At 40.8% G+C, this 26,839-nt stretch overlaps 1 protein-coding gene across 1 annotated transcript; it reads right to left on the bottom strand.

The window, feature by feature from the left end:
* Positions 1 to 897: 897 nt before the first annotated feature.
* On the bottom strand, positions 898 to 26,839 carry kcnc4 (potassium voltage-gated channel, Shaw-related subfamily, member 4). Its single transcript, XM_026154594.2, has 4 exons — positions 25,275 to 26,839; positions 8,085 to 9,021; positions 7,240 to 7,416; positions 898 to 2,701 (listed from the first exon to the last, which is right to left on the bottom strand). Exons 1-4 carry the CDS (start codon positions 25,887 to 25,889, stop codon positions 2,634 to 2,636), a joined length of 1,797 nt encoding a protein of 598 aa, XP_026010379.1. The 5' UTR covers positions 25,890 to 26,839; the 3' UTR covers positions 898 to 2,633.

Raw genomic sequence — 26,839 nt, 5'->3', positions numbered from 1 at the left:
TCGATCTCGTTATCTCAGTCTCACCGTTTCATCTCTCATTTCTATGTCAGTTTTATTCAAAATAATTGATCGTTTTCGCAATAATTTTAACAAAATCCTCCAAACCACAGCAAATTGAAAATTGTTTATATGACTGCATGTTTCTAGTCACAAATGTTCCATGTTTTAAATAACTGGAACTCATTTCAGTCACATCCAGTAGTTGTGCAAGTGCACGTAACTTCCACACTTTTTAATTTCTGTAAAACTGAGATTAGGAAACATAATAAGAGCATCATCTTCATTTTGTCATGCTTCTTATCTCAGTCTAACCAGTCTCTCTCAGTCCTCAGAGCTTTTAGTAAAAGACGGTGTGTACCTTTTTTATGAATACATGCCTTCTTGTTTTACACTTACCCATGACAACTTGCCATCCTCCCTCCCTTTGTTGCCATAGTGCTTTGCATTGTATTGCCAAGCATCAGAATGTTTCCTGTGTGCAACGACAGTAATGACGATCATGCTGGGCTGAGGTGGATGCATGTGTGTCTGTGAGGATGTGTGTGATAGAAAGAGTGGCGCTTCTTGCATGTGGCACACAGAGAGAGTTGGAGACGGAGGCAGCCGAGCAGTAATTAGCGTTGCCTGTCATACCAAATCTCCATGGAGACGTGTTCTGTAAGTCATCTACACCTTTGGTACATAATCGTGGAAGCTCAGGAGAGCAGGAAGCACAGCTGTGACTGCCGTTACACCACTCTGAACAAGCACAGCATCAACCTGTATAGTCTGGTGTTCGCTCTATAAATAGCTATACAGTAGAGGTGCTGTGATGACACAAACTTTGCAACGTGCAGTGGGAAGAATATGTGGATGCAATGCAAGCTGTGAATGAAAATAACAACGCACGACGCTCAGTTTATCTTCAACATCTGTGAAGAAATTGATTTTATTTTATTTTCTGCATATAAATGCATGCCTACATGGTTAAACATCACACCCACACACTCAAACAGGCACGCATACATACACACATGACATCTTACCGGGTTAAAAACCATCACGGTCACCTACACAGTGCATACTGGGGAAATGTTAAACCAGCCTACTGTGCTTGACCGTCATATTTGAGTACACGGAACAGGGAAAACAGGAAATGAGGCTTAAAAGGTGAATTATTAAAATAAGCTTTCATTGGTCAACAGCAATTTTAACGTTGCATCCACATGAACAGACAAGAAAAGAGCTTAATGACCTAGAGTATTGCACTGTGCTACATACATACAGCTGTGCTTATATATTACAAACATCTGCATCAGCATAGAAAGATTCTAATGAAGGTAAAATGAGCTTTCCCTTTGTTTATTTAACATAAGGCCACTATGGTAGACCATGAGGACTAGATTATAAGTCTTGAAAAAAGAAAAAGACTCCTGCTTCTCTTTTCCAAATATGTAACAGAGTTTTTACAATACAAGTAGAAGTGTTAACTTACCAATTGAATTACACTACTGCACACATTTAAACTCCATTACTCAACATGAGGCACAAGTGGAGATGATGATATTGTACTGTATGTATCTTTACCAACATGTACTGAAAGTCTTTTACCATCTAATCTAATTGAGTCTACATTTGGTCCTCACTCAACCAGTAATGATACATCAATTGTGTATAGCTAATGTAACAGACAGACAATACTGCTCCATTGATTTTCTTTTCTTTTGTTAAACTCTTATTGTACAAGGATTTACAAACAATGTGTTTCCTGGCCGGGTTCGTATCACATCTAGTCCCTGGCAAAGTATCTGCATGTTTCCATGTGGTTGGTTCTAAAAAGCAGCAGAACAGAGACCACATAATAAAATAAAATAAAAAACGTGGGTCTAATTTGTTGACATCGATCAATGACTTCAAGTTTCCATCTTGTCCTTTTTCACAGTAGGCGTTTTGCTGTACAAACCTACATTCACAAGCAGATTTTCTCACTCCTTATACAATGTAGGGGTTTTGCTGATGTGTGTTGACTCCCAAAATAGACACATGATAATAGAAAGTAACATGGTAACGAATGTAACAACACATAAAAAAGGATGTTTACAACAGACTCACAAAAGCCCCTGAAAACTTTCTTTAAGTTTTAGGTCTGTAAAATGTAATATTCACAATTACTTTTTTTTTTTAATCCAAGTTGACTAAGAGTGTCTTTTTTGAAAACCCAGATTATCGAGTGTGTGGCTTCAATTTGAATTATAGTGACCGAACGCCAGATTCAGATTCAACTGGTGCACGGAGGAATGTGATATCACACTTTCTCGACTTCAAATCAGGCAGAGAAGTGACCTTAACGTCACTTTGGAATAAATCTGTGATGCTTTTTTCAGAGCCTTGGAGTCAAGCTATGACATATCCACTAAATAAAATGCATATGAATGGTAGCCATTTTTTGGAGTATCATACAATGCTTGAGCATGCAGTACATGCAAAATGCTCTCTAACATGTAAGTAAGTGTACACGTGATAAATGTGCTATGCAACTTAAAACAAAAGTTCTCATCCTGAATTCAAAGAATCTCTTCAGCAGTTCATTCAGGAAGGGAAGTGTACGCCACTGAGGAAATCACGCTCTTTCTCCTTTTCATAGCCAATCAGCATCAGGTCAGAGTGGTGACCTCCGGCTGAGCATAGTTTCCCGTGGCCGCAAGGATGTCTTTACAGCTCTCTGTCAGGAAACACAAAGGACAGAATGACAATGAAATATAGTGACTTAGCATAAAAAACACTGAAACTGACCCAAGCGAGTGTGCTATAACCTAAGAACAACGGGGTCACCACCCTTCCTTCCATTATTAATTAATCCTAGGAAAGAAGAAGCCCTAAATGTGGATGCATATAATAATAATAAAACTAAACGTATTTCTTGACTATTAAAATCTTTATTTTCAACAACCAACAAATCAGTTAATATTTTAACTCTATTTCACAGACAAAAACAATACTTTTATTTGAACTTCACATGGGAGCCAGATGTTTCACTGTGACCATCCGTGTTGTTAATGGAAACCTATTAGTGGGAATCATATCTGAGGAATCACTTGGGAATATGGCGGCTCGCTTGAGCTTGGAAAACCTTCCTCTTCTCATCTGTATAGCTTCCTGCCACTTCCTCTTGCAGCACTTGAACTGTTTGCTATACTATTATGCACACAAACGGGTGGTTATCTCATCACAAATACACAAATACAATGTGCTTTTGAATCCCTGTGATGACCTTAGTCACTGCAAAAGCACTGTCTTTTTGTCCTGTTCCTGATAACCATCCAGGCATCTTCAAGCCTGCATCCATCTATCTATTCCTCTAATTACAGCCACACTGCCCTAGTGAAATATTAGATGTACCTTTATATCCTGTAACCCTGTAACTCACCAAAACCATCTCCCTTTGCCACATAGCTCTAAAAAGCGACTTTCAAATGTTGGCTAACAACTGAGTTTTTTTTCTTTTTAATTCTGCACTGAGCACTAAACACTGAGCACTTCTTGCAGATAATGTGCACTAAAATGTGTTGTGTACGTGTGATATAATCCACTGTAACAGACTGGGATATCATTATGTACATACTCACCAGATACCAGGATAAGAATTGAATTACCCCCCCTCCTCTCTCTCACACACAGATTTGTATTAAGGTGTTCTGGCTTTTCTCAGCTTCCTATTGTTTTTGTCTCTGTGACCAGAATAGCGCTTATATGGTGATCTCATGAGCTGACCAGACAATTTTCCATTATTAGAAAGCTCAGTATGAAACCAAGGTCGGACAGTTTCACCCCATTTGTGTCATTTTCATTGTGTTTGTGAGGCTGTACATTTATATAGTGACAGATTACTTCGTCCCCTGAGTAAACCTGTCCACAAACATCACTTCTTCTCATTTAGGACAGATTTAATTGTGCATGCTTTTTTTATTATATTTTATTTTGTTCATATGACAACATGCCATTATAACTAGCACCAATTTACATCAACATCTTCAGGCAATGACAAGTTATTCAGGAACATTTCTGTATAATGAGCTGTTAAAAAAATACATGGGTGTACTCTCCTAGGAGAAAAGCTACCATAAGTGCTCCAGTTATGATAAACCCTGGTAGTGAAATAAACCTCCGCAAAGTGCAGGGTTTCAGCAAAACACCTTCAGCAATGTTGGACTGTTTGCACACAATTGTCAGGATGTTGACTGGATAGTGCTCAGGGTGTCAGGAATCAATCCACGGCTGCCAAATATAGAGCCTCTTCTCACAAGAGGCTTTTGGGTAGTTTGGAAAGCTCAGACATGAGATGCAGCGGTCATTCAAGCAGACAGAGATGGCAGGGTCACAGCAGAATTACAGCAACTTTGTCTCACCCTCACCCCCCATCTTCTGTTTAAGAATAATAGCGTTGCATACAAACGTGTAGCTTACACGGTTATGTGTGCTGATGTGATCTAGAAGTCAATAAATAAATAAATAAACAATTCAAGTCATGATTTTCATCTTGTGTCTTTAACTGTATCATTTTTTCCTCACATGCTAGGCTTGGTACCCTGCGAACACTTGTGCACTAATCCTAACCTGAGTACTAACTGTGCACACAGAGAGATTGATGATGCAATTAGGGCTCAATTGATTTTCTATTGATCTGAGTGGTAAATAATGGTTGAAACAGGATTTACTCCCTTACAGGTGAAAGACAGGTGTTTGAATTCAATTCAATTTTATTTATATAGCGCCAAATCACAGCAAAAGTCGCCTCAAGGTGCTTCATAGATACAGAGAAAAACCCAACAATCATATGACCCCCTATGAGCAAGCACTTTGGCGACAGTGGGAAGGAAAAACTCTCTTTTAACAGGAAGAAACCTCCGGCAGAACCAGGCTCAGGGAGGGGCGGGGCGATCTGCTGCAACCTGGTTTGAAGGGTCCTGCGAAACATTCGTTGTGCTGTTCATCTCTCTGTTCTTTTTGTTAGATCAACTATAAGCACAATTTATGATGATTATTGAAACTTTGCTACAAGTAACTACTAATGTTTTACATTTCTTAAACATTTGTGTTTTTGTGTGTCATTTTTTACAGGTATTCATATCTTGCCACACAATGCACACTCCATGTACTGTAGGTATGAAGTTTAGAATAGCTTATAAGCACCACTGAAAGCATCTTAGCACTCTGCATACTCAGAATCAGAAAAAAGACAAAACACTGTGTTCCTTTTAGCCTTGCTAGCAGCAGGAAACTGTGATGGCATTATCTGTCAATCACTCTGTCAATCAAACTCACACTTCAGGTAAGACAAAAACATTCATCCCACAACTATACAACATCTTTCCCAAAAAATTGGTAAAGATATTCATGTTCCCCTCAGGGCTAAATATTTTATAAAAGAAAAAAGAAAACATTGCTCCTCTTCTCATTTTTTTTCTCCTCAATCTGTGAATTATTCTTGTAGTATAAAACAAAAACATTAAATTCCCTTTAACTTTGTATTCTTCATGTATGTCATGGAACCTGGGCTGTTGCCTGAGCTTTGAATTTTTGTTTTGTACAGTCTTTGTTTAGCACATGTTTCCTAAATGATTTCTTCAAGATTAGTTGTTCAATCCAGTCTTTCGGTTTCTTACTATTATTTTCGCTTTATTTTGCAATCTAGTTTCTGTTTGTCGGCATGGTTATAGTTTAACTTTAATTCCTGCCCCGTGTCCCCTCATATCTTGGTGTTAAGCCTCTCTATGTCAAGCGTTTCCCATTTGTTACTTATTTTGGTAGCTGTTGTGTTCTTGTCGTTGTGTTCTTGTTGTTGTGTTGTGTTCCTGCTTGACTTCCATTGTCTCATTATCTTTAAATAGCTTCAGCTGTGTTTAGTTCCCCACCTGTTTCCCCTTCCCTTGTTGCCTCTTGCATATTTAAACTCTTTGATCTTTAGTAATTATACTTACTATCATAGCTAATTTATAATATAAGGTGTAATTTTAACATATAAGGTCATAATTTTACATAAAATCAGGAGTTACGTATTGATGCAAAAAATTGGTATTGTTAAAATTTTAGCATGACGATGTTGAAAATAGTCAATTGTCTCCATATTTTAGAATAAACTGTGTAGAAAAATCTACATGCATGTACTCCATAAGTGAAGTTAAGGCTAAAGCCAGCAAGGGGTAATGCTAGTCATTGCAAAAGAAAGTGGAATTGTTTGTGAAAATGATCCTACTTTCCTTTTGATTTTTTTTACCCCAGTTAACATTTTTCCAACAACTTTACTTTGTCAGTTGATGCTTTAACATATCTTGAATATAGCAACAGTGTCATGGTCCTGGGCCATGTTGGCCCAGTATTCTTAGTTTTCTTGTATTTTTGTATTTTGTTCCTTAGGCCATGTTTCCTGAGTTGCCCTGTTGTGTTGTTCCCTAAGTGTTTTCCCTTCGTGGCCTTTACCCCCTGTGTGCCCCTCTGTGTATCTGTGAGCCCTCGTCTCTCCTTATGTTTTATTCCATGTTTCCCCTGCCCGTTATGTCTAAGTTCTCCCCGTGCTCTCTCTCCCCCCTGTGTGCCCTCTGTGTATTTATGAGCCCTCGTCTCCCTTTGTGGTTGTTCCATGTTTCCCCAGCCCGTTATGTCTGTGTTTTCCCCGTGCTCTCTCTCCTCCTGTCTGAACCTCTGTACTTCCTGTTTGACTGCCCGTCTCCCGTCAGTGTTATGTTCACCCCGCCCTGTCTCGTTATGGTTATCTGTGTCAGCTGTGTTCCCCGTGTGTTCCCACTTTCCTCGTTAACCCTCTGTGTATTTCTGTCTGCGTCTCCCTCTGTTCGGCGTAGCGTTCTCCCTCATTGCTGTGTGGATTCCCTGTGTCTCCCTACGAGTGTTAGTTTATTGATTCCCAGTTTAGTTGAGTTCTGTATTTCCTATGTTCTGCCTGTCAGCAATAAAGCTGCTTTTGAGTTCATCCCCGTGTTTGTGAATCTTGCGATTGGGTCCTCCTCCCGCCTGCCACACAGCCGATCCATGACAAACAGTGGTCCAATTTAGAGTAAAACAGACACTAAAGCGGGCTATGCTACCATAGAACTGGAAGTTATTTCTGTGTGAGTATGCAGTATCCCTCAGCTTGTCAGTCATATCCAACCCGCACTTATTTTTTCAAATCAACAAGGTAGTGACAGCCAAAATGCTAAACTTGGAGCTTCATATCTGGCTCAAATGCAGCATGTACGTACTCACCAGTTTGAACGCTGGGGTTCTCTGAGGTTAGGAGGAAGCAGGTGCCCTCTTTCTTATTCTTGTCTCGACCTCGGGAACACCGCAATGTCCACTTTTCGCTGGGGGACAGCGGCTGGGTCAAACTACAGCCTTCCTCATCTGAAAGGGCCACATTTGCATCCCCGTTCTGTTTGGAGTCTGGACAGGAAGACAAAAATACATGCCAACATAAATGGCAAAGTTGATACAGACCCGAGGGCCCACACAAAGGCAGACAGAGGTATATTGCACAAAACTGGTATTTTTCTGTGATGAAATCCAGTTTGACTGAGATGCTAGGAGAGGTAATTTAATCCCGGTATGATGCTGTCATTGTGACTAAGTGCAGTTCATCTGTCAAGCAAACTCTACAAAACCTACAAAGTACAAGACTTGAAACACGATAGCTCTTTGTACTACTACTACAGTGCAACATTGATACAGTGCAACTTAAGATTAAAAGGTCAGTTTTCATGGTTCACACATGATGCATAAGTTGTCCTCCAACCTACTGCAAGTGAATGGATGGGGTTTTTTGGTGCTGCCAAGAACAATTTCAAGTAATAAAATAATCTCCATAGACTGAAACACTTTTTTTGCCCCCACTACTCTTAGTGAGGCCACAAAGAGAACATTTGGCAGGAAGCATCTCCAGTGAAACCATGTTACTGCTTAAGGTTAAATAGTGTGTGCTTCAAAAACAAAACTGCCCCAGAAAACCTGAGCACGTGAAACACCGTCACCTGCATGGTAGCCACAACAAATGGTTTGTGAGAAAACATGCCTTTGACATTTTAGAGAGTTTAAAAATTGTACTGTAGCCTCACCTGAGCGGTTCCTACTGATGTTCTCCTCAGGAGCCAGTGGACACGTGTCACTCTGAGTACTGTCTCTGTGCGAGTTTGTTTCTGACTTCCCAAACGAGGCTGAGTCAGTTGGAGCATCAGGGTTTGGGTTGTGCTTCTTCTTCTTTTTTGGCAGCTTCTGTTTTGCCATAGCCAGCGAGTAGTACATCCCAAAGTTATTGACGATGACGGGAACCGGCATAGCAATGGTCAGCACCCCAGCCAGTGCACAAAGTGCCCCTACCATCATGCCGAGCCACGTCTGTGGATACATGTCTCCATAGCCCAGTGTGGTCATAGTGACCACTGCCCACCAAAAGCTGATGGGGATATTCTTGAAGTGCGTGTGATTGCAGCCTGTGGGGTCATTAGGCTGGATTCCAATACGCTCAGCATAGTAAATCATGGTGGCAAAGATTAGCACACCTAGCGCCAAGAAGATAATAAGCAAGAGGAATTCATTGACACTAGCCCTCAACGTGTGACCCAGGACACGCAGGCCTACAAAGTGGCGCGTCAGCTTGAAAATCCGGAGGATTCGAACAAACCGGACCACACGGAGGAAGTTTAGCACATCATTGGCAGCTTTGGATGACAGACTTTTCAGAGCCAACTCCAGGTAGAATGGTAGAATGGCCACAAAGTCAATGATGTTGAGCGTGTTTCTGATGAAGACTACTTTGTCTGGGCAGGATATTATGCGCACCAGAAATTCAAACGTGAACCAGACTACACAGATGCCCTCCACGGTGAAGAGGACTGGGTTGGTCACTATTTCGTTCCTTGTGATGTTCTTTGTCATGTTGCCCTGTACAACATGCTCCGTCCAGTTTTGCACTTCATAGAAGGCATCGTGGGTCTCCAGGCAGAATGTGGTGATCGACACCAGGATGAAGAAGAGAGAGGCAAGTGCAACTCCCTGGAGGAGAAAGATAATGACTATTAATCAATACAATGTTATGTCAACCCACAATTAGTGAACAGCCAGTATAGGGTTTCTAAAGCTCAAACCACCATCTGCATGATGCGCCCATGCTAGAAACGAGTTTTCAATTAACACGATATATAATAAGACCTCTTTTATCTTCAAACTTCAAAGTTTAAAAAAAAGGATGTGCCAATCAACTCTCGTGTGTTGAAGGATTTTATTACTGGGGGAGGTAATGAGTGTCAGTTGACTGACAATAAGCAAACACTGTATTTATGTATCACTGGAAAACTTAACTCAGGCACAACAACTTAATGATTTAAGTTTGTTGTGACTGATCATTGCCTGTGAAGCGAGTTTCACATAGGAGGATAAAAATGAGCCCTCAGTATCCCCAACTATACTGACCGAATGCAAAAAAACGCAGGTAAAAAAATAACAATATGACACATACAAACAACCAAATTATATCTGGAATCATTTCCAGAGGAACATTTGTCCAGTAGCTTGACTAATGCAGCAGCAAGATAGCTGTGAATTAATAAAGTTAACATTTATACTCAAACAATTTCCCAGGTTTAACAAACGCAATTTTTTAAACATGTCTCCATGTAAAATTTTGCCAAGTAAACTAAACCCAAATCCAAAACCTTCACAATCATCCACTAATCATCTGTGTAACTGAGATGAAAGCAAAGGTCCTAATGAGTTCTCGTATGGCTTGCTGGCATGCGCTTTCATAATTACTTACAAAGTGAATGTATTTTTTGAACCAAATGCAAGAACATGTTATGAATAGTTAAGCTCAAGAAATAAAAGCTCACAGTTAGTCATCCAGTCCAAGTGAAACCCTCCCTCAGAAACATCAGACTCATTATTCTACCACTTTGCCTCCTCAGGGCATGCTATTTACCTGTCAGGAAATAATGGTTCAGATTGTCTTCAACAGCTCTACTTAGTAGGTGGCATTTTCTTTATGCTTATTTGAAAATGCTCTTTGTCTGTGGGAGAGCGAGGACAATGTTCTCAGAGAAAACAGACCAATTTAACACCAATTACTTTCCATGAACGTATAGACTGAACCATGCTGACAGAAGATGTGATTCTAATAACGCTGGCTGAGACGGGCACAAACAGCAGGGGGTGCTAATACAGTAACAACACCTGCAAAAATAATATGAACAGTCTTTAACATATCATTTTATTTATTTATTTTTTACAACACAAATCACTCTATGACTCACAAAGGAAACAGAAAGGGAAAAACAAGCAGAGTGTCCTGATGCAAAACTGAGAGGAGAGAATGCTGAACGCCTTACAGCCTCCGCACGTGTTTTAGAGCATGTGTTCTGCATGCAAGCCTTCCCTTGTATGAAAAATAGGGTCAAATAGCTTTTATGGTTGCTGACAGGCAAAATGAACAATGTGGCTCCACAGCATTCACCTGGTCCAGCACAATGGCTGTGCGCGTCTATGTTTGTGTTAACGCTGTGTGCTTACTCATACATGATATGTCTTTATTGTTTACTGATACCTGGGCAAATTGTAGTGCCTCTCCAGCCTTTCTAACCTTCCAGCTGGATAAATATGTAACTGGAACTTGCATGCACTTTGCCATTTTTTCTCCCTTGAGGGAATCTCACATATGAGTCAGCTAAATCTCATGAGGAAAAGAACAAATACTGCACTGAAAGGCTCAATGGGGACATTAATTCACAGTGGAATTAGACTAAAACAATAAGAAGTGGACATCTGATGGAGTTGGAGTAAACTTGATACTGCACACTTAAAAAAAACAAACCCTAAATAGATAAATCAACACGCATAACACATATTGTGGAGCTTGTAACCACTAAAACCTTTATATTTGTCCCTGTAGAACACTGAGGTGCTCACTGCTTTGATCCCCTGAGAAGATGACGACTGAGGCACAGGACTATTGGGAAGGAGGTAAAAGCAAAACTGTGCCCCGGGAGGATCTCCTGCTCTGCAGGCACGTTTTCCCCAAACATCATCAGCACTAACAGTGCTCATTATGTGAGAGTCACAGATCGCAAGAGACAAAAATGATGTTTAACAATTATTTTCTTTTAGTGACTGAAACTAAGGGGTGTAACCATGTCAACATAGACTCTAATAATAAAAGCTTTTAATTAAGCGCTAATTTATCTCCATTCATTGTATCTAGCTCACAGACATGCATACTCATATAAAATATATTTTCAATGTGTCGTCTCTTCAGTGCTTTCCTATTAGAAAGCTTTTGCAGACAAGGGCCAGATATGCAGCCGGCACCAAATAATTAAGCTTCTCTGAAGACCCGGCCACTTTTACAGCACCTCATTTTCCAGGCTCAATTAATAAAACATGGTGCCAGCATTTCATCAACCCCCTCTGGACTTCCCATTGTCCCAGTCCCTCTTCACGTGCTGTATGAGGGTCTCAAATGTTAACCCTGAAAGGTGGAGCTCCGTGTAAACACCAGACAAAACCTGTTATAGGACAACAGCGCAAGAACTGATTATAGATATATATGTGTCAAGATAAAAAGGCCTAATAATTTTTTATACCAACACCATAATTATATGATAAAGCTAAAAAATACCCCAATATCTATACATTTGCCGGAGCTAAAAGTAGCTTTTCAGATGCTGCTAGTTTGTTTGAATGTCTCATAAAAGGCTCTCACTAGTCATCTCTTTCCATCTGTCAGCAGTGAATTATATCAAGAGGATGTTGGAGTGGTGGTGTTTGTGGTAGCTCAACCAAATTTACCCCCTGGCTTCCCGCCTGAATACAAAGTTAGCTTTGCATAATGGAAAGGCAACAGAGCTGACTCCAGTTTCTTTAGTGGGGGGTAGAAAACTTGCACAAGATGTATGCTTTGTAATTACACATTTACACAAGCTGCTGTACAATAACTCTACCTAAATACAGCAGAATACCAAACTGAATAATATCCAATCGCTCTAACTTTAAGTAAACGAGAGTAACAGGGCTTCCAAACCATAAGCCCAAGTTGGACATTATTATGTTAACTACTTGTTTTAGGCGTGGCAGCAGAGCTGCACACATTAGCCACATATTCATCTAATGACCTGTCAAGTCTGCTTATGCTCTGTAAACCCATTCAGTCCAGTCTGGTTCCAATCCACTCTTTCTTCACCCCCATCCATTTACCTTATCTCATTGCTCTCTATTCCCATCCATTCATCTTTTCTTCCCTCCTCTCATCTCCTCTTATTCAATCATGGGCATCCCTCTCTTCTCTTTCTTTTTCCAGGTACTATCTGGGGGCCGTAATCAGCTCAGGTGACACAACACCTGCCCCCATATTGAGCCTCCTCCTGCCATTAACTCCAACAACTTCCTCCTCCTACGTTAATTCCCTTCCCTTCATCCATCCATCCATCCTCAACATTCAATACTTTGTCATTTCACAAAAACCTTTAATCACACATTGTTAGTATAATTGAGTGAGGAGTAGAAGACCATTATTTGTAATGAGGAAAGAGGCTGCACTCTCCCAAGCAGCTGTGGAAGTCATAATGGAACAAACTACGCAGAATTTCCACCAGGTTGTACAGCAAATGTCTAACTGACTAGAGACAGGCGTTGTGACAGCGAAAATTTAAAGATCCTTTCGAGATCTGTTGGAAGGATCTGCTTTGAATAATAGCTGCTGTCTGATGGTTTCATAAAAGTTCAATTACCTGGTCATAAATTCTTAAAACTACATCTACGTCTCTTCCCTCACTGAAAGACCCAGAATATATAATGTGCAAAGCTCTTCTCAAAATAAGAAGCAGACAGACTTAACTACATATTCATTACTTCCATGCTAATTAATCTTTTGTGATATCTATCTATAGATATATATAGATTCTAGATGCTATTCTTTATTTAATGTGAGGGTAGAAAACACACATCACACATCAGCTACTGTATCAGGTCATTCCTGAGTTCTGAAATGTGTTCCTTTATGCACATTTTCATGCCGCACAGTGTTACCAAAGACATCTTCTACCCAGCAGTAGAATTTAAAATCTGTACGTGTCAAACTGCAGGTACAAACTAATCACCACAGTGAAACTCCATCATTAACACCAATCATCACGCTTTTAAGTGTGGAGGTAGTTTCATTTTGTGTGACTCTAAATTCACATTAAAACACAGAAATATTCAGATGACACAGAAGTGTTAATACATCTTGTTGGTGCCATTCCTGAACCTGTTGAAGAGGGGAAAAATTCTTCCTCCTTACTTATCATCACTTGCAACAGTGTTTTAAAATAAAATAATGTTTCATCATTAGTCAGATCCAAATGTTGGCTGCACACATCTACTGATAATCTATTTTTTCCAAGTGCCATTAATTATTCTGGTGAGTATAAATAAAGCTCGCTCTGGAACGGTTCGCAGCCGAGTGTGAAGCAGCGGGAATGAGGATCAGCACCTCCAAATCTGAGGCCATGGTTCTCAGCCCGAAAAGGGCGGAGTGCCCACTCCGGGTCGGGGACGAGTTCCTGCCCCAAGTGGAGGAGTTCAAGTATCTCGGGGTCTTGTTCGCGAGTGATGGGAGAAGGGAGCGGGAGATCGACAGACGGATTGGTGCGGAGGCTGCAGTGATGCGGACGCTGCACCGGTCCGTCGTGGTGGAGAGGGAGCTGAGTGTAGAGCCGCCACCCTCCAAAGGGTGGCTGGCCATCCGGGAGGGGCTCAGAGTAGAGCCGCTGCTCCTCCACATCGAAAGGAGCCAGCTGAGGTGGTTCGGGCATCTGACAAGGATGCCTCCTGGGCGCCTCCTGGGGTTGGTGTTCCGGGCATGTCCCACTGGGAGGAGGCCCTGGGGCAGACCCAGGACACGCTGGAGAGATTATGTCTCTCGGCTGGCCTGGGAACGCCTTGGTGTTCCCCCAGATAAGCTGGAGGAGGTGGCTGGGGAGAGGGAGTTCTGGACTTCTCTGCTTAGGCTGCTGCCCCCGCGACCCGGCCCCGGATAAAGCGGATGAAGATGGATGTATGGAGTATGAATAAACATTTTTCTTACAGCTGAGGAAATGGTTGGACTTTTGGCTTTGAAAAAAAAACCTAACCAAACAGAAAGTGCTCCTGTGGTATAACAACAGATCAGCAGTCACTTTGAGTCCTGTGGTTGTTCAGGAGCTTGTGATGAGCTTAAAAGGGTCTGACAGCAGTCAGTTTATTCAAATGCCAAACAGTTTATCCCACAACTAAACAGAGCTGGGTACTGCAGCCAGAATCATCTCTACAGGGAAGAATCTCAGGGGGCCTGACACACGCAGTGACAGCTACTCTTCTCATAAAATAGTCAGTGTAAAGAGTGCAATCACATGACACAGCCTGACTTTACAGCTCTGTGCATGTGCATCATGGCCCATTCACCTGGGGTTAAAGTGAAGTCTACGATGTGATATTTCTGTTATTTCTATACATCCATGTAGGTGACTGTTTATCTCAGTCAGTAAAGCTTCCAGTATTTAAATGTATGTGTATAGTTTATTTAAGAGCTGACATAACATCACGTTTGTAGTCCAGCAACAGATACTCAACGCAACACAGTCACCTTGTTGGAGTGATTGCCATAAGGACTCTTTACAGCCAAAGCACTGTGAGGCCAAGCGAGCTGTATGCCAGAGCTTTTTATTTTTCAGCTTCTATAATCTTGCTGGGGTTGAAAGCTGAGATCGAGACAATATTTAAGTAGCTTAATAGTTATTTGTAAATTTTGAATCTTTCCCAGTTATTTCTGGCCTGTCTGAAATACTTCCATTACCTGCTTCTTGTTTTGCCATAATGGGGATAAATTACATCTATTCGTGGTACTTTTGCTCAATTTTAAACATATTTGTGCTTAAGTGCTTCTGTGTGATTCTGCCTGTTTCTGCCATTTGTATGAGCAGAAATGCTGCAATTTCTGATGACTTTTGCTGACATTTCACCTCTGACACTGTCCTTATACCACTGTTCAGATCAGGGATGTAACTGGTAATGACTGTAATCTGATGACAGCTGAGCTGCTGCCGTCTGCTGATCAAGGCCATACGATCTTACTCAAAGCTCCAATGGCTAGTGACAGTTAGAGCCTCTTCAACCAACTGCAAGAATAAACGGACACTTCAGTTGTTATTGATATATTAATGTATCGATAACATCTATAGTGATATATTGTATTTGTAATAACTGGGTATACTTATATAAAGTAAACTTCTGATGCCACATATTACTATTTTCATACATGCAACTTTTACTTTATAGTCAAAACTTGTAGGAAAAAAGTAAGAATCTAAAAGTGTGACTTTATGTTGCTACATTAATTCAGTTTGAGGTTTTTTGTTTATTAATCTGCAGCCATACCCTCGTATGGTCAAGAGCTCTGGCTAACAACCGAGAGGAGACTGCAGATACAAGCTTTCTCCAAAGTTTGTCTGAGCTCAGCTTTAGAGATCAGATGAGACGTTGAGTCATTTGGGAGAGACTCAGAGCAGAGCCACTACTATTCCACATCAAAAGGAGCCAACTGAGGTGGTTCAGGCATCTTATTAGGATGTTTGCTGGACGAGGTGTTCCAGACATGTCTTACTGTGTTGAGGTCCCAAGACACACTCGAGAGATGATGTGCCTCTGTTGGCCTGGGGTTGCCTTGGTGTTTCCCCACATGAGCTACATGAGGTGGCTAGGGAAAGGAAGGTCTTGGCTTCTCTGCTTATGCTGCTGTCCAACCCAGCCATGGATGGATGGATGGGATGTTTTTTGATATCTTTGTCTCCTGCTAAGATCGCTTGACATCATTTGAGACATTAATTTATTTTTTATTATTTTAAGGTGCTTTATTCATTTTAACTAAACAAGCCAAAAAACATTGAATACTATATCATCGCTTTGTATAGTTGATGCAGAACAGTGATTTGTAAAGACACATGCAGCAGGGACAGAGAACGTCACATTCATTAGGAGACATGTTTTGAATCAAATGGAGACCTTCTGTCTTTGGCTCGTGCTTTGGGTTGCCACTTGATCAACAGTTTGTTTCTAGGCTGATATATACAATAGATATTTATTATCTCTATTTATTTTTTTTACAACAAAGTGTGGTAGATCTGAGAACTGCAGAGCTGATAATGATTTGTGGATTGACCACTCATTCATTTAATGATATGGGGAAAATATTAAGTAGTCGACAGCAACGGAGTAGAGAGACACATTTGAGGTTATTTAATACATAACCCGATATCAACAATCTAAACGTGGGGCAAAGAGGATGCGAGGATGCCCAAACCTGGATTGGATGGAGTCGACGTTTAAATGGAAGTTAATTTGTTTTGTGTTTTTTTTTATGTGGTTCTCTTTTTACACCTGAGTGTAAAACAACTACCACTGACACGGGTATATATGCATGCATATCATCTTTTCAGCCACCTTTCTCATAAGTGACATTTGTTGACTTTTGTAAACTTTAGACAACCAAAATGCCAAATTATGGGAGAGGGGACAAGAGGATAAAAATGTTGTTCAGTCCAATATAAAGCGAGACACCTGGTCACCCTTTTAATACTGCAGGTGCCAAAAAGACAATCCAAGGTCACTATGCGTGAGCGTCCAGACAGAGCAGAGGTCCCCAGAGGGGACAGCAGCCAGGTCGCAGCTGGGAAAAGCAGAACAAGGAGCCATAACATGACACACAACAGGCAGCAGGCTGTGCATAAGTGCACAGCAGCTGGAGAATCCTATCACAAGCATCACCTCCAGCTGTTGAACAGTACACTCTGTTACTAATATGGACAGGCTATATGCAGAAACCAAAACAATGAGCCTTCTGAACAATCAGCAGCTCCAAAGGCAATGACAGCAGCTACTACCGAGATTTTCTTAGAATTCATGTCACACTTGTTCACGTCTGCAAGCCGGGACGTGAATGAATTAATCTCCACTCCTCTCCCGGCTATCTGGAAAGGAGTGGTTCATTACCAGATATTTATAATTTATAGATTCATGGAACCAGAAATATTTGACAAGCTGGTAGCGAGCATGCATAAAATGAGACAAAATTTTTAAGGAGATCTAAGGGGCAGTTCTAACATTTATTTCCAAATCAATTAAAAGGGGCATTACGTCACCTTCAGTTTTAACTACCATTCATTTCTGATCAGGGTGTGTTAGCAGGGACACAACATAAGATTAGTGACACGGTGCCTCCTCCACAAAACAGAATATACTTAATAAGGAGGTGGAGAGATCTGCATGGACAAAATCAACCAGTGTTGTAACATCTAGCAACAAGTCACAAACAGCCAGCACAGCACCTACTCTGTGAACACTCGAAACATGTGGATAGCATCAGTTGTCTCAATACAAATCTCAACCTCTGGAATTGCACATCTGATGCCAAATACTCCACCAAACGCCTTCCTTCTATTTACAACCACCGACACTCTCCAGCCAGCTGAAGTATATGGGATGTGGTTGAAAGCTCTGGCACTGACCTTTGAGCAAAGACAATCCTGTTGCAGTATCTTAAAATATTGACTGAAGTAATTCCTAACAGCTGAAATTAAAAAAAGAAAAAAGACTGCACATATATTTGATGTCGGGATTTCAAAAAAATAGTGCAAAGTCAAGCCTTTCAAATGTCAGAATCCATGAAAATAATCAATCAAATCCTTTCAAGTGTCCTCTAATAGCAGCCAGTGAAAAGGAGCCTTTGGCAGATGTATGAAATGTGCAGATGCATTAAGTTAAACGTATTATATCAATGCGGCATTCAAATAGCTTTAAAAAAAAAAATCTGCATCAATAAATGAAATAAAAAATAAAGAAACATGATATTTTCAGTAATGCATATTTATTTATTTTTTTGTCTGCAAAACAAAGTCTGCAACTATGTGCAGGCATCCCAGACACTGAACTGTTTTCAGCAAACAGCTGAGAACTGAGCAGAGTAAACAACCAGTATAATCACACAGGATTATATCTCTTTCACTGAGACCGGTGGCTGTTAGAAAGTCTCCTTAACAAGGCTGTGCTGCTTTGATGATGTGCGAAAAATCAAATCCTGTGTTCAGTTCACAGAGCAGCCAGGAGAGAGGTGTTGGCATTGTGAAAGCTGATCCCAGAAAGGTTAGTGTTTCACTCAGAACACACTTTAATTATTTGTCAGCTGTGCATCGAACTCTGGATGTTTTTCATAACCAGTAATGTGCAAAGCTGTGATCATCAAGCTGTGATGTGATCGATAGTTAGTTCAATATCAATATAGTTTCAATGAATTTATATAGCATAAAAACACAAAAACAGTCTCCTCATGGGGGCTTTAAAAAAAACTGAGTCATGGTATGTAATCTAGTTTAATGTCACTCATTAAAAATATATATCTATATGTATATCTGAGACAAAATTCAATCAGTCAAACAGGAAACTCAAAATGCAGCAGACTTCAAGAATCCCACATCAGTCTGTCGCTTGGTTTACTGATATTAATTGATTTTTGCCTCTCTGTGGGAGAAAAATGCAATGCTCTTTTCTGTGGGAAAGACAGCTTTAATTGTTCACCACAGATTAAAAATGTGTAGCCCATTACCACAGCCGTAATTAATTATAGTCAACAAGCCTGGAACTAATGAAATATTGCATTATGGAAGAAACCGCTAGTCTAAACTTAATGCTGATGTCAAGTCTAACTGTCACATGTCACAAAAAGGATTGCAAAGAGATGTTTCCTCAGAGCCTCTTTATAGATGATATAGAGACTCTCTGGATATTATGAAGCCTCCAGCTGAGCTTTTTTTTAGTTATCTTAGATTTTTTTGCAATCAGACATCACAAGCCAGCGACCGACTGACAGTTAAACTGAGGGACATGATGTCTGTGAAGGTTCTCAGTCATCCAGGTCATCGTAGTCAAAGGAGCTTGCAAAGAAAAGCGTCTGGACTTCTTTAAGTTACTTGAAGACGTTTCACCTCTCATCCGAGAAGCTTCTTCAGTTCTAAGGTCAAATGGTGGAGAGTCCCAGATATAAACCTAGTGAGAGTGACCCCCCACAGAGGGACAAAAGGACCCCCTGATGATCCTCTAATCGCCTGAGCCAAGGTGTGAAACTGGGTGTGGGTCCCAATCAGCCAGAGTTTCGGGTGAGTTCATTGTGAAACCTGGCCCCACCTGGCCCCCCACGTCTTCAAGTAACTTAAAGAAGTCCAGACGCTTTTCTTTGCAAGCTCCTTTGAGAGACATGATGCAAGTTCATAGGCAAAGAACTGTGTCAGTGACACAGGAACACAAACCCTTTCATTGTCTACCTGCACACTGATTGGGGACCACAGAAAAATAAATTCCAAAATGTAAGACTTTAAGCTATGAAGTCATCGGGATGGTTTCAATGCTAAAAGAAATGAGAAAAAAATGCAGGTTTAAGGCACTTTAATGTTGACCTCACTTTTCAAACCCAGAGGCTACATCCATATTTTATAAAGTCTATGCTTTGCCCTCTGTTGGTTGATTTATGCAGCCAAGTGGGCAGCAGCACATTTAGACCCATATTTTTTCATCAGCAGAGACAACTCACCTCCCAATGGACTGTGGAGAAGATCAGCAATCTTTAATACAGATACAGACAATGATGAAATAATATAATATCAACACGACCTATTTTCTGTACTTTCACCAAAAACAACAAAAACAACAACAGAAATGTGTTATTTATTAGAGGTTGTTGAAAGTATTTAAACCTATTTGTTTAATTCCACTTTAAACTGATAGACTGAACAATTTAGGACGAGCTTGTGGCTAAATGACGGCCCAAACATAGCCTGTATACAGTGGGTAAAATAAGTATTGAAAACATCACCAAATTTCTAAGTTAATATATTTCTAAAGGTGCCACTGACATGAAAATCTCACAAACTATCTAGTCCACACATACAAAGAAATGAATCCATAGATGCCCATAGTTTATGTGTAATAATGAGAAATGATACAGGGAAAAAGTATTGAACATGCTTACTGAAACGTATTTAATACTTTGTCACAAGCCTTTGCTGGTGATGACAGCTTCCTGTATGGAGGAACTAGTCACATGCATTTCTCAGGTACGATTTTGGTCCATTCTTAGAATCCCTTTGGTGAGAATTTCATGTCAATGGCACCTTTAGATGTATTTAATTATAAAATTGGTGATGTGTTTAATAGTTATTGTATTATAGTATGTATAAAAGATGGACATAGCCACCATGAAACCCCATAATGATTTGTGCATTCTGATTTTAGCCTCTGTTGTTGTTAGGATTTTTTGTTTGGGGCTTCTTCTTTTTTTAAAGAGAACATGACCATTTTTAGATTCAAGGATGGAACTGATCAGCTAATGCCCGTACCATAGCCAGTATAAAACATGGATGTGGCTTCAGAAAAATTAAGCCAATGCAGAAGTGCTGCAAGTTATATTCTATATGAAGACCAACAGATGATGATAGCTGTGATTACAAAAAGATTTCTGGTCCTATATAACTGTATGGGACAAGTTTTCCATCGTAACATCTGTAAAGATTTTCCTGCTAATGTTTTTGGGCTCAGCCACTCATTTTCAGTTACACTGACTGAAATCTACTTTAAAAATCGAATTTAAAATCAAGGGGTCATCTGTGTGCCTCATCCACTAATGCCCTTTCAACCACAAGATCTTAAGGAGCATGCAGTTTCACAGTCAGACCTGCCTCTCCTCGCCACATCCAATTATTTGCAACAAACCTAGCACATTCTGGAGTCATAGTTTGAATGGTGACCGACTTGTATCGGACTGTGAAAAGTGTGGCACAACCCATAAATGGGGACAGTTTGACCTTTGACCCTCAACACAATCAATTTTTTTTTTTTTCCCCCCCCAAACAGAGAACTTTGTCCATGCTAGCCATTATAAAGAATGCATGTTTAACACACTGGCTTCACTTTTTAGGACAAGTTCATCACATACATTCGATGTAACCAACAGATCAACAGTTCAATAGTGCAGAAAAAATATATCTGCAATTTTATGTACATATGAATAAGTATTAGCTACTTTCAGCTGCTCCCTTGTTACTACTTGTTACCACAGTAGTTCCACACGTTTGATCTGGCAGTTTTACACCTTTCCTGATGCAACCGCAAAGATGATTTGTGTCTTCAGCTGGAATAGAAGCAGTGACCTTTCATTCGCCAAGCGAATGTGTAATCCACCACGCTATGGAGCCACTTTAATGTGAGTGTAAACACTCTGAAAATTAGACCTGAGAGTAAACACGTAGCAAAGCTGCTACGCTCAATGGGGCAGCCCTATAAGATCACGTGGTGTCTTTGATGGCGCTAACATAAAGAGCCAACATACAGGTGGCTACTTTTCTTCAGTAAATTGAGTTGAAAACAGAAGCTGAGAAGAACCTGAGGAGAAATTCTTTCTTGGTCTAACATAAACTGGAGATGCATAAAATGTATAGTAGCGCATTCTTCTGGGCTCTATTAAATGTTCCCAGGGGACTGCACTCTGTGAACTCGCAGTATAATGGCCTCATGTGCTCGCTTTAAAAGAGCTGCATCTCCAGTCTTGGTTGATCCCAAAGAGGATGTGGCTTACATGATGGACAGATTAACTTCCCTCCAGCTTTTAGGAATCACATTACCTGAGATGAGCTTAGAGGCTCTCTGAAATAAAAAGGCCATAAAGGCCTCAAAATTCAGCCCCACATCCTTTCAGAAAGCATGCTCTCAGAATGCACACAGAGTAAACATACATATATGAAGTGGCTGGAACGGAAATGGATAAAGAGGATCTTATCCATTTCCATTATCCGCCTCCCTTCTGCAATATTTCAGAAAGCTTCACATGTAGATCTTTCACAAAACTTCACAAATCCTAATTGATTAATTTACAAATATTCAGCGGTGAGAGACAGACGTGATTAACTGGCAGGCACAGCGCGGGTCATCTTCAGACGACACCGACGCAGTGGCAGCTGTGACTCAGAGATGTGGGCTCCTCAACAGCGACAGCCTGCGAATGCCACCTGGACGAGAAGCTAAAATAAACACTATTTGTAGTGTCGCTGGCGTGCAGCGGGAACATTATTCTTCGGCAATGCTGTGAGAGTGTTTGAACAGACTATTCAACTGCACAAACAGACAAATAGAAATTAGAGTTAGCATGAGCCCCTCTCCTTCCTGAGCTAAATGTATTTTTCTTTCTGCCCGATGAAAGCTCCTGGCCTTTTGCCGAAAAAACTCTTGCAAATGATACTCGATACTTGCTTTCATGTTTACTTCAATAAGCATCCTGCTTTTGTTGCTGAGCCATTAGCTATAGCATGCTTTCAAAATGTTTACAGCAGGATGATACCCCTCGTGGAAAGATGGGAACCTTTTTTTTTTATAAACCAAATCTGATAAATAACTGAGATCTCTGTTTTTTGGGGTTGTTTTTTTTTATATATCATGCAGATCTTTGCATAAAACCTTACTCACATGTCACTTAGCATTGGCAAAAGCACAGTCAAGTTTCTTAAAAAAAATTTTTAACAAATGATTAGCTTTTTTTTAGCCTTTTAGCTTTTTTTATAGCACTAGTGTAAGTACAGCAGATGTCCATCTACTGATTAATACGGTGTGATTTACGGTACACGGGTCTATGCTTCTGCAGCCTTTTAAACACTCATCTTTCTGAGCACCTTTTGAGTGCAAACCTTGAATAGGATGTGTGGGAACACTTCACCGGCTCTGTATTCCTGTCATGAAACAGCATTTTTGCTATTTTCAGTATTTTGCCACAATTTCGTAACGTATATTTAGGGGAGAAAAAAAAACGTTATTCACATGATTGAAAGAGATGTTTAGCCTCTCAGAGAAAATTCAGGTATTGAAATGCATTTTAGAAAAAAAATGAATTTCTTGTACAGATCAATACATAAATATGTAATGTTTTATAGCTATCAACAGCACAACAAATGTGTGGAGAGCACAGTAAAAGGTTTGGATCCTGAAGAGCTCAGGTCCTTAAAAAATCCACAGTACTTAGCATCGCTTTTTCAGAGTGAGGCATCATGAAGCTTTTTGTGTGTTGTTTTTTAAAACGTAAAATGTTTAACTCATGGATTTTCATATGCTCTGCAGCTTTGACTGATGTAGAGATCTTACTTTTTAACAGATCCCTACACTTCCTAACTTCCAAATACTGCAGTCTGTTTCAATTTCTTTTTGTTTCTTCATATGATATCAAACAGAGACAGACCTCGAGGTCTAACTGACCATTATTATGTACACTGCTTTGACTGCCTGCACTGCCTTTTTTGCCTTCAGAATCGCTTTAATTCTTTGTGGCATAGATTAAACAAGGTTCTGGAAACATTGCTCAGAGGTTTTGGTCCATATTGACATGACAGCTTCACACAGCTGCTCCACATTTGTCTGCTGCACATCCATGATGTGAATTTCCTGTTCTACCACAACTCAAAGGTGCACTGTTGGATTGAGATCTGGTGACTGCGGGGGTCATTTGAGTACAGTGAATTTATTGCCATGTTCAAGAAACCAGTTTGAGATGATCTGAGCTTTGCGACATGGTGTGTTATCTTTGCTCGAAGCAGCCATCAGACGATGGGTACACTGTGGACATCACGAGAAGCAGCCTAAACTCATGATACAAGGCAGGAGAGATCCGTGCTTTCATGTTGTTTATGCCAAATTTGGAACCTAGCATCTAAATGTCACAGTATAGATTAAGGCTTGCTAGATTGGGCAACATTTATTCTGTTTTATATTCACCAATGTTAGTGATCCTGTGTGAACTGTAGCCTTAGTTTCTTGTTCATAGCTAACAGGAGTAGCACCCGGTGTGGTCTTCTGCTGATGTAGCCTACCTGCCTTCAGGTTTGATGAGTCTTGCATTCAGATACGCTTTTCTGCTTACTTTGGTTGTAAGGAGTGCTTATTTGAGTTACTGTTGCCTTCCTATCAGCTTGAAGTAATCTGACTATTCTCCTTTGACTTCTGACAACAACTCAGAGAAGTGACTGGATAGACTGTCTTTTTCATGTCATTCTCTGTAAATCATAAAAATGGTTGTGTAGGAAAAGCAGGTCATCTTGACCATGTTTTCATGCTTAAATGCACTGAGTTGCTGTGAAATAGCTGAATAGTGTATATGTCTAAAATCTTAGTAGATGTCTGTCTTGGACTAAAGCAAAAACACTACAGCATTCTCATATATAACTGTCTCAAAAGACCTAAAAGGCATACCAAAGGACTCCCCCACCCTCAGTGACGTTCTGAAAGATATATTTTCATTTGCTTTTTGCAGCTTTGGATGTTTGCTTTTTTGTTAAATGTGTGATCATTTTAACTCAGTGGGGTTCAAACAGTTTCTTAAATGAACTCACGACTACACAGACTCCTGCACTGTATGGTGTAAAAACTGCAGTGTAAGATAATAAGAAATGCTTCTTAAAAGTATAAGCAGCTGTCAAATAAAGAGTGTTTGAATGATGGGCTAAAAAGATTTTTTCTTTGTGTATTGTAGTAGATGTATAGAGTAGCAAAACAGAGAAAACATGTACTGAAGAACAATGCTAGAGCAGATGTTACATGCTGAATTTGGCTGCAAGACTTTGCTCCAAGCCCGATGGGATTGGCTCCAGCTGCTCTACCAGCCTGAATTGGAGAAGTGGAAGACAACGGATGGATGTACTATAAAGCCTGACTTCATAGCACAGAAAACTCTCCAAGGTCAGACTCTTAGCACACTTTTTGAAACAAAAGAGAGCTTTCTACATACTTTTGTCAATTTATTATTTCAATCTATTCAAAACTTGTCAAACAAAAAGAATATTAATCTCTAAACTATCATTTATAATTCATTTGTAATTGTTTAAGACTAGTGGTTGCATAATGTTCCTTTTGATCCTGATGTTCAACTAAAAAACTATATTTTTAACAGTCAGTGAAACTAATGTAAAGATATAAACTTTGGCCTGAAAGCTGTCATGTCCTAAAAACAGACAGACAAGGCGCAGACTGGATAAATACAGACAGCTACAGCCACGTTACAGTTTACAGATCTGTAGCTGCATCAGTAGCTGCTGCAGCCTGACTGGCTGACATCTGTTGATTTGGACAACATGTGCGCCTTTTTTCCTAGTTGGAATGACACAGCGGGCTTTTGCGGACGCACTCTGACATGTGGCCGTTAAAGGGCCGCCTGCTGAACTCACCCTGGCTGCTCTAGATGAATACGGGTCGTCAAACAGCGCCCAGATCTTTGGCTGCCAAACTTCGCGGCAGCCTCTCGACCTGTCGGGGACGTCTTCGATGCCGAACCTCCTCGGCATCTCTCTCTCGTCGTCGGTGTCTTCTGGGTCGGGCGGTTCAAATATCTCCAGGGCCTCCTCCGCGTCCCGGTGCTGCCGGTAGGTCATCCAGCAGCATGGCTCCACGTCAGTCTCGTCTATACCCCAAAACGCCAGCTCTTCCTCGAATAGAGGCCCGCAGACGTCAGCCGGGCAGTGCAGCTTGCCTGTCCGGTAATAGTTGAGCACGTACGCAAAGATGCCGGGGTGTCTGTCGAAGAAGAACTCGGTGGCACTCGGGGACGCAATGTCTGAGTCGGAGCTGACCTGCGACTCCGAGTCTGCTAGCCATGCCAGGCGCGTCCCCGGCAGGGTCCTGAGGGTGCTCTTGTAGGTCTCGTGTCGAGTGCCGCCTACGTTAATAATAATTTTATCCGAGTCTTCCCCTCTGGCCATGTCTTCCTTCAGACATGATTTAGACGGAGGTTTGTTGCCTGACTTGCGTCCTCGGTAAGACGAAACACAAACCGAGCTTATCATTTAGAAGCAGTGGGAGCAGACCTACTGGCTGTTCGCCCCTGGTTCAAACTGTTGTCCGCTGGAAAAAAAAAAATCAGAAAATTAAAGCAAAGTGAGCCTTCATTTCACACCCATGTGGCTCGTTTATTGCTGATTGTTAAGGTGCATAGTAATGGTAAAGCGCGATGAAAACCACCTGTAACCAAACTCAGTCTGGAGGCTGAAAAAAGCAAAACGCGGGTGGTGGAACTCGATCGGTGTTTGTAAACGTTTTAGTCGAATAGACTGGACAAGGTGTTTTGAGTTGTTGCCTCCAGATGTTATACTTAATTCCTGTCCACGGGCGCAAAGATGTTGGACTTATTTCCCGTCCACGAAGACATATTATTGCCAGGGAAAAAAAGAATATTGGCTTTTACGCATGGTATTTCCTATAGGAGAAAACGCTAAGTCAGAAAACATGTGACGATCATCTCCCCCTTTCTAAAAAAAACAAAAAAATATCCAAATTCTGCAGCGCCAAAATCAAATCCACAACTAATATTGGCAACTTTTCTCGCCCCTGCTCGTGATTTGGAAGTCAGAGATTGATCCACTGGTCCAGTCCATCTAATCATGCAGTGAAAAATTTGACAGATTTTTCCTCCTCAGATTTGGTCGTCCCGCGTGCCAGATGTGGGGTTGTTTTCCAGCTGAGATCTGTTGCTTCTCCACAAGTACCCTATATCTTCCCCTAGCGACACAGCCCGGTTGGATGGTGCGCTCAACTGCCTCAGCAGTTTAACCCTTTGTCTGCCGAAGCCTGGCGCACTATTGAACCACTCCCTCTAATTAGACCGAGAGGATGGACTGGTGGTGAGGTGTGCATCTTTGTGTTTGTGCGTGTGCGTGAGAATGAAACTCGGTTTAATTAAGCCCGTTTACGCTTTGCAGCCTTTATTGTACATATTCAGCTCTGAGTCACCATGGGG

This window comes from Astatotilapia calliptera, chromosome 20, assembly GCF_964374335.1.
Source record: "Astatotilapia calliptera chromosome 20, fAstCal68.1, whole genome shotgun sequence".
Taxonomy (NCBI): Eukaryota; Metazoa; Chordata; class Actinopteri; order Cichliformes; family Cichlidae; genus Astatotilapia; species Astatotilapia calliptera.
Note: the sequence above shows the minus strand (reverse complement) of the source record. Positions and strands in the feature narration are given on the sequence as shown.